This window comes from Schistocerca cancellata, chromosome 1 (genome assembly GCF_023864275.1).
Source record: "Schistocerca cancellata isolate TAMUIC-IGC-003103 chromosome 1, iqSchCanc2.1, whole genome shotgun sequence".
In the NCBI taxonomy this organism is placed as follows: domain Eukaryota; kingdom Metazoa; phylum Arthropoda; class Insecta; order Orthoptera; family Acrididae; genus Schistocerca; species Schistocerca cancellata.
Window position 1 is genome coordinate 513,270,635 of NC_064626.1, and position 8,808 is coordinate 513,279,442.

Below are 8,808 nucleotides of genomic sequence, written 5' to 3' on the forward strand. Positions count from 1 at the left end.
TTTACAACTGCATGCTGGTGATTTTCCACACTGTTACAGTACACAATGAAGCTTATAGCATCTTTCAATCTTTCAGCACGAGACAAGCCTTCGCGTGACATTACACATCCCAAATATTTTGAAGCAGCATAAGACAATGACGCTAATAGAAAATGTTAGCTTTTGCAAACTTTATACTAATTAGTTGAGTGTTGCTGTAAGACCACATATGAACGAACCGATATCTCGTTCAAATTTAAACTGGAAGTAATACTAACTACGATTCCCTGAAACATTTCTGCGATTTTTATCTTTTAACTAACACAGCATTCCCTAACTTTGGTATGATGAGTACATATATGCATTAATCTTTCTTCCTTCCTTTGCATTGTTACACTAAACTAATTTCAGCACATGCCTGAGGATGACTAAATTTGTTTGAAACCAGTAACACCCATGAGAGAAACAACTGAAAATCCTGAAGAAAATATTTGGCAACATCTGTTGTATTTAAATTCTCTCTGTGTAAGAAGAGAAGTGGTATGCACACCCCCAGAGCTTATTTTAGCATAATGATTTTGAGTACTTACTCTCATCAGTCTGAGGAGCTGAGAGGATGGCACTGTGTTTTTTCTTCACTTCTTCCACATTGGCTTGTATCTTGTCTATCATCTCCCGAATCTCTTCCACCTGTAGATGGCAAAATTTGTTATTACAAATCATCAAGAAAGATATTTCCTTTTCTTGCTGAAACATATTAACACTTGTATTTCCCATTAAACTGAAGCACACAAGAGCAAGGAGCAGCAAACCCAAAAATTTTTACATCCCTCATACATTCAAGCTCAGTTTCTTCGGTGGACAGTAGAAAGTCAGATACTTTCTTACACATTTCTTTTGTGCATCTTCATCTAAATTTTGGATTATTCTGCTTTACATTATGTTTCACAGTCATTCCCAACTTCCTTTTCTCTCTCTCTCTCTCTCTCTCTCTCTCTCTCTCTCTCCTTAAGAGAGAAAACAAAACCTGTGCTTGCAAAAGTAAAAATTATTACATTTAACCAATTTCATAACTAATTTATTTTGTTAAAAAAAGTAATTTTCGTAACTTCTATCACAGTACAACAAAAATTTTAGCTCAAAAAACATATGACTTCATTTAGCAATTTATAAATACACAAAATGTGAAACATTAGATTATAATACAAGCCATACACCACACAGACAATTCCCGAAGAAAAACTTATTTTCTGAACTTTAATGAAGGTGCACCATAAATCCCCCCTGGTAGTTCCACATTAAAGATAAGAAATATCAGGCAGTAACTAATAAGATGAAGAGACTCTAGAGCTGCTTTACAGAAGGCCAGCACACACTGTTTAGTATATCAGAACAGTTCACCATGGAAGGTGAGTATCATAGCAAACCAGATACACTGCTAAGGAACTTCTTTTTCCGTTTGTACAATTGCATATAAACATAACTGTCATATGTCATACATATGTTCCAGATTTGTGGCGATCATAAAAGTTTCCAAACGATGAAAATATTTACTTCTATTGCCTTTCAGACACCAAAATAGTGGTTTATATCTCCACTGAGGATATGTAACACAGCAATCCATAATTGCTGATATTCTAAGACCACAACTACATCTATTCACAGATGATAAACTAATGAACACTTGAAATAGGATTAATGGCCCAAGTTATGAGGTTGCAACAATAACAACTTCAACATTTTATGCCAAGAAAATAGGAGCACCCCATTCCACACCTTTTAGAAGTTTCAGATTCCTTAGATTCATAGAATTATTTACACAAGGTTTCTTAAGAACACCTGCCACGAGCATGCTAAGAACATACCTCACATTTCACTGCACAAATCAATTAGGGAAAAGCTTTCTAAATTCTAGGGCATATAAAGTGAAGAAACAGAGTTAGTAGCCATTCTTTGCTGGTTAGGCGCTGGTTTAGTAAAGCTTTCCTGAAGCGACACTCCCATCAATACGTAAACCTGCTGTGTCACTGACCTTAGACAAAAATGAATGGAAATCAGAAAACGAATTCATGGAAGATCGATTGTATAACCTTCTGAAGGATTCACCAGGGACCAAGCTCTGAAACAAGTTTCTGACATATGCTGAAACACCTCCATTTCCACTATCCCGATCAGTTGACTGCGCCTCCTGAAAAATTAAGCATGAGCTCATTGACAAGCCATTTCTGCACCTTGGTTGCCACAAATGCTGAGTACACATGTTGAAAGTAAGAAATGGTTTGCTTTTGGCAACATAATAGATATCCTTCACAAATCATCATGAAACATCTAGCAATGTACTGAAGATTATTTTATCAATTTTCAGATGACCAATAATGTGGTTTGAAAAACATACATATATATTTGCAAGACACTTGAGTATGCTTGAAAAGTCCTGAGAGATGACAAACTACATATATCAAAACATATTTTAAAATCTTTATATGACCGCAACATAGTTTTGGAGTCTATGCAGATCAAAGTTTATAGTGGTATAAAGTATAAAGCACTGGACCAATGATTTTTCTGATTTACGCACTGTGTGTAAATAATGTTTTTCATATGAAGCAGCACAGCATTACACCTAGTCAAGAATGCTACAATCAGATTACATATGAATTAGCAAAGACTTATGTTTCAGATATGAGTGACATAAGCAAAAAGTTACTTGGCGACAGTGTATTATTCACTTTGGTACACCAGTTATAGAAAGAAATTTTACTGTCAAATGCATCACTAATATTTGTTCAGAGCATACTGACTGCATTTATATGAATACACAGTTGTCTGCCCAGCATGTGCCAACGGTATGCCCAGCATGTGCCAACGGTACATGAAAATATCTTTAATAATGAAATTTAGAAAATGCACCAACAGAAAAACAGGCTATGAAAATTATTTCTCCAGTATGGTTTTGAGCTGCCAAAATAAGTGAAAATTATAAATGGCTATCTGCATCTGCTTGGGGCTTGTTTCAGTATTTACAAAGGATAGACAATATGAACAATGTGCTACTCATCATATGTATAATTTTTATCCTGAAGACTGGTTTACATTTTCTGGTATCACATACTAATACTTCAGACATTTTGGTCATCACTTCGGTATTCAAACAACCTTCCCAACACACACTTCAATTAAGTTTCCTTCAGGTGGGCGATTCCTCACACACACTCCGCAGATGGCGCCCTAAGCAAACCCGGAAAAAACTTCCTTTCATAATAATGTTTATAGTTTCTATTAGGACAGGTATCTAGGGAATAACTATTATTTTGAAACAAACCTGCAGCACAGAAGTTCAAGAAACCTGTAATCTCAGCACTCACAGTTACTTTCAAATGTTAAGAGTTCTAGAGTTATTACTATCTGTAATATGCAGTAATGTTCCAATCCTTACACTTAACACCAATACACATTCACAAGTGCAGAAAACAAAGGCCGACAAAGTAAGCAGTGAGTGAGTTTAAAAAAAAAATGCCAAGTCAATAAATTTTTTCAGCACTGTGCTCTGATCTTTGATTCGTATGCCGAAGTATGAGATGCAACTATCTACATTTAATCTCTCACCAAACATCATCCACAGCTCAACAGGCATAAATGTGACTAAAAATCTTCAAAATATTTTGCAAAAAATTAATAGTAACTATCAGTGATCAATGCAGTATTTGGTTGAAAGTATCTGCATGTCTAATAGTGGAGATTAATTTGGGATGTTCCACCCTTCACCACTGTGACACTTTTAACACTGCTTGGGATACTCAATGAGGTGTCTGAATGCATCTGCAGAAATAGCACTCTGTTCTTACTATAGAGTTGAAACAACAAAGATAGTGATTTTATCACTGTCTCAGAGATGCTGGTTTATGATGTAGGTAATGTTGTCCAGGCATCTGTCAAACCCAAACACTTCCGCTAGATTGCCACAGCATATAGCACGACTCATCACTCCAAATCACTCATTTCATCATCCACTGTCTAACAGCATTGCTCTCTACATCACTTCAAGCATCATTTAGCACTGACTACAGGAATGTCTGCCTTATGAGGAGCTGTATGACCACTGCACCCCATCCTTTTTCACTCATTATGCACAGTCATTGTGCTAGTTGGACCGGTGGTAGCACTTTGTAACTCACAAACGATTCCTTCCTCTATTTCACGTAATTTTGTTAAAAATTAACCTCCACAAAGCTTGTCGGCCCCCGTCAATCAGTATACGAGATCTGCCTGGTCTTTGTGGTTGTGAACTTAACACATCAGTACGGCTGCTATTGGAAGAATACTAAAAGGTAACAAATTTTCACACTAAACAATGAAAACTAATTTAGGCTTTATCTGCATACAAAAAGTCCTAGCATCCACTAGGACAGATTTTATGTATGCCTATGAGACTCATTTGAATAGTCCAGCCTCTTATATTATCAAAGCAGCAATGAAAAGGCAGATACCACACAGTTTCCTCAGGAATTTAAATTTCTCTATGATCACTAACTTACAATATTCTCATCTGGCCAATCATTTTACTTTATTGTAGACATGTTCTATGGAATGAGTAGAACATAGCATAGAACAATCAGTACACAGAACATAAATAGTAATGAGTATGACAATAAGAACTATGTAATAGTACCACTAAACTTTACAAGTAGTAGTGTATTCACAATTTTTTTCCTTCTCCCACTTTTGATTCAAAAACACAGCAGTGTAACTGTAGGTGATGCAGTAATAACTTAAAAATTACATGAAGTCAGAAACTGATTAACAGGAAATTTTAATTCTGTTTGCATAATTGGAGCTGCATAAAACAGCTTTTATGTATTACTGCAAAAGAGCTCTTTTATAGAGTAAAAGTGGTGTCATTCAATTAGTTTCTCCTATTCTTATGATCATAAATTTACCATAGACTCCATAATTTACACTGTATCAGAATGTGCAGTATTTTGACATTTACTGGCAACTGACCTGTGCAGATACAATTCATAATCCACACAGACAGACCCACTTCTACCAGTATCCCTCTTGTTTCTTCCAAATTTCAGAAGCTCACATTCAAACTATGCTGAACTACCACTCCTGGGAGAAAGAATAATGCACAAAAATGTCATCGCTTTTAACTTCTAATAAGTTTAGAAAATAGGAGAGATTATTTGCAGGTGAATCTATGAGGATGGGTCACTAGTTGTGCTTCGATAGCTTGGTCAGTGAAGCATTACCAGTGAATCTGGGTATAAGTTTCATTATGTTGCCAATTTATCTAATACAGAGGTGAGATATCTACGACAACACCCATCAGGCGTATACATAGTGAAATAGTGCAGTCATGATATAAAGTAGTTTGAAATGATTATGACATGAAATAAGCTGAAATATCCAATACACAACTATGACAGCTATATTCTGAACTGCTACTTTTTATGCATCAAGCAGTGATTAGGCCCTGCTGTTCATCTGCTTGGAACCTTTACAAAGCTGGATTAACAGTCATTTTCATAGAACAACAATGAGATTTGTTACTAGTTTGTTTAGGGACCACGAGAGTCAAAAGATACACAACAAATTCCAGTTTCTTCATAAAATCCATTATGCATCACCTTCAAACTGTGAGAGGGCATTACAAGAAACAGTACTTCATCCCCTTGGCTTATACAGTGGTACACTTAAACAGTCTTTCCTCTTACACAATTACGGTGTACCAGACAGTGTGTACGTGGGGGGTGGGTGGGTGGGGGGGTGTGGGAAGAGAATACTAGCACATTAAGCATCTTCCATGACACACAGGATGGTTATTTCCAAAGTATACCTGTGGATATAATTTGCATACATATGTTTCCTCTGAGCTTAAATCAGTTCCCACAGTTATTTATAGTGGGTGGAGGTGGATGTGGCACCAGGCTTAACATAGTATCTGAACTTCAGACACATAGCACTGCATGAAATCAAATTCACGTAATACGACAGAATCATCCATCAGATCTAACTATTTAGATTTTTAGTGGGATACCCAATGTGGCAACACGTTAATTCAAGGTTCGAACTCACTGAGATCAGCAGGGAGAGTAAAATTATCAACCTGAAAGTCAGTATTAACACCACAATACTTTAGAAGGCAAGGTCCCATCGTATGTAGTGTGTCCATGTTTTCATTCAATCTCTGAATGACTTACCCAGTCATTATAGTGAGACCTACAATTTAATGTAGACACTCTGCCTTGGTGGAACTTGGCATTTTCACATAAACTAACTAACCTTTGTCAAATGTGAAAGAAGCAAGAAGAAACAAAGAATTCTGAGACTGACTGAGAAACAGTTCGATATGGAATGACGTCCACTGGGCTACAAATTCTGAACTTAAAATTCTGAACTGCACAACATTTATTTCTGTGATAGGGGTAACAATTTTAAAACAATAACTATATGCTACAATTGTACACCTTATTTACACTAGTCAATCTTTTGGACAGACAGAAAAAAAAGAGGCTAGTTCTTTCACATCAGATTATAATACAACATTTTTGCACGTGAAGTGCAACAGTGACGTAGAAGATTGAAGAAATCCATGCTGAATATGCTCCATCGTAATCTCACTCCCCCCCCCCCCCCCTCTGTGTTGGAATAACAATCTGGCTCCTAAAATATGTTGATGTCCTGTCACCATCATTCTTCAATGAACTATTTAGTACAACAACCTTCTCATTATCACTTAGATTATGATATCCAATCTGTTTCTCTCATGTAAAGGCTCTAAGAAATGAGAAGTTTTCAAATTTAATTAACAACTTCATGTGATGCCAGAATCTCTTCACATTTAACATCAACCAATCAACTTGAGATATCAAACTACAAAAGCATTTTGACCTAAAGTTGGTCAACATTTCTCACTTATCTTTGATTCCAAGTATGTTCAACATATTAGACCAGAGCAAATGACAGATTTATATCATTTAAAATGTAGAAATTGTTATTTTTCTATGTGTCATCTGTAAAATATGTTAATAAATTGTTTATTTACTGTTTATTAGGTTCAAATTTTAAAAAATCTTTAAAATTGTATGTTTCAAGTTACAGCCCATGACACACCAGTACTTCCATTAAAATTACTGCAAATTTAAATTACATTTAGTTGATAGCACTTTATTGTAGTTTTGTTAATATAAAAATACAACAGCAGAAAAGAATTTTCGACATTAAATGTCAAAGCATGAGCATGTAAGACTGCAGTAGCCAGTTCCCAATCACTAGGCTTTGTTAAACATTTAGTTGTTAAATTCCAAAGCAAGGCAGTGTCAGGCACATTAAGATGAAGATTTGACAGTCTGTGGCTGTGAATGTACATTCTCTGACAAGACCAGTCCTTAACCAGTTCATCTTGTTTGTTTCTTTCTTTCGCAGTCACCTGTCCGATCATATAGTGCAATGAAGATAAAAGAAATATAATGAAGACTGATTAATTATGAATTTTCTCATGCAAGACTCCTGCACATTGACTATCCAATCCACTCCCACATTTGAAGACAGAAATAATGTATACTATACAAAATGTAGCCTCAAAGTTTAAAAACCAGCTAGAAATTTGTATAGATCGGGTAGGCTCACCTCTGCAAAAAATTCATCCATGAAGCCATCCCTTCCTTCGACGTTGACAGCAACATCATCAGGTCCAACATCGTCATCATCACTCTGAGCCTATAACATTAAAAAATAAACAAACTATGTAGATATTTCAATAATAAATATTAGTTACAAGTGCACTTACTTTCATTAAACACGCAAAGATCTATGTATAGCTGTTTTAAGGAAAGTAAATATTATTTCCTGGTTATTTTGGAAATTAAATTAGCCGGGCGCTTGGCAACTTTTAACAATAATGGCCTTAATTACACTCAGTTTATGTATCAAGCAAATTCACATAACAGACAACAGTCGCAAAATGACGCGGACATTAAAGAAAATATGAAGTTATATTTTACCAGACATTATGTTTATTCATAATTACTTAAACTTTACTGGGAAATACGACAGCCAGACTTGTTTTGACAGCTACTGAAATACATGGCCTGCCCGTCTCTGAAGGAAACGTCAGATGAAAAAATCTTGTTGATCCATCTATTGTTTATGAATACGCACAGTATAGCACCAGAATGCAAAAAGAACCACAAACTATCAAAGACTATTTAAGCGATAGTAAGGAAGCCTGTCACACAAAAACAACGCTGCGGAAATATTTGCTATAAATCCTGTAAAGCTTGAATCAAGGGTCCAGAATTGATGTTACTACTTCACATTGCTATGTTAAAAGCATCAAAACGGCGCGACATCTCGAAACGCAAGTTTATTTTGTTTGACATTTAGTCATGTTCAGTGAATGGTAAGCCGCGGGGCGGGTTACACTTCAAAAATAACTTTAGATTTTCACTTACCGCCTTAAGGGCAGCTAATCTGTCCTTCGTCATCTTCTAACGTTCTCAGTCACACAATACTGATTCGTCTTGCCTTATATAAACACCCCATTCACTGACTCTGCCATGGAACGACACTAAAACTACCGAAACAGACACTACAATCATAAAAATCGATACGCTTACGAGTTCAGAGCTTCTGCAGTGCCGTCTGTCACTGTGCGCATGCGTAGCTGACGTCAGAGCGCTTGTGACGACATTTAGTCATTTACTTACTTCATTCGAAAATAAAGGGTAAATACATAGCAAATAATTGAAAAATTTGTATTAAAAATTAGTTAAAATTTTTAAAAACTTTCAAAAACCTTATTTCTTGCAAAATAATTAAGTGAAA

General features: G+C 35.8%; 1 protein-coding gene across 4 annotated transcripts in view; it reads right to left on the reverse strand.

Annotated features, from left to right (window-relative positions):
- The window catches only part of LOC126178373 (syntaxin-1A), a 378,467-nt gene extending 369,833 nt beyond the window's left edge, over nucleotides 1-8,634 (reverse strand). For 3 of the 4 annotated variants that reach the window (XM_049924526.1, XM_049924528.1, XM_049924527.1), the window contains exons 1-4: nucleotides 8,436-8,634; nucleotides 7,612-7,701; nucleotides 2,012-2,167; nucleotides 570-669 (exon numbers count right to left, since the gene is read on the reverse strand). In XM_049924526.1, the coding sequence (XP_049780483.1) occupies nucleotides 570-669; nucleotides 2,012-2,167; nucleotides 7,612-7,701; nucleotides 8,436-8,468 (379 nt within the window). In that variant the 5' untranslated portion in view covers nucleotides 8,469-8,634. The remainder of the gene's footprint in view (nucleotides 1-569; nucleotides 670-2,011; nucleotides 2,168-7,611; nucleotides 7,702-8,435) is intronic. The other variant, XM_049924529.1, reaches the window with a different exon arrangement.
- Between the last annotated feature and the right edge of the window lie 174 nt (nucleotides 8,635-8,808).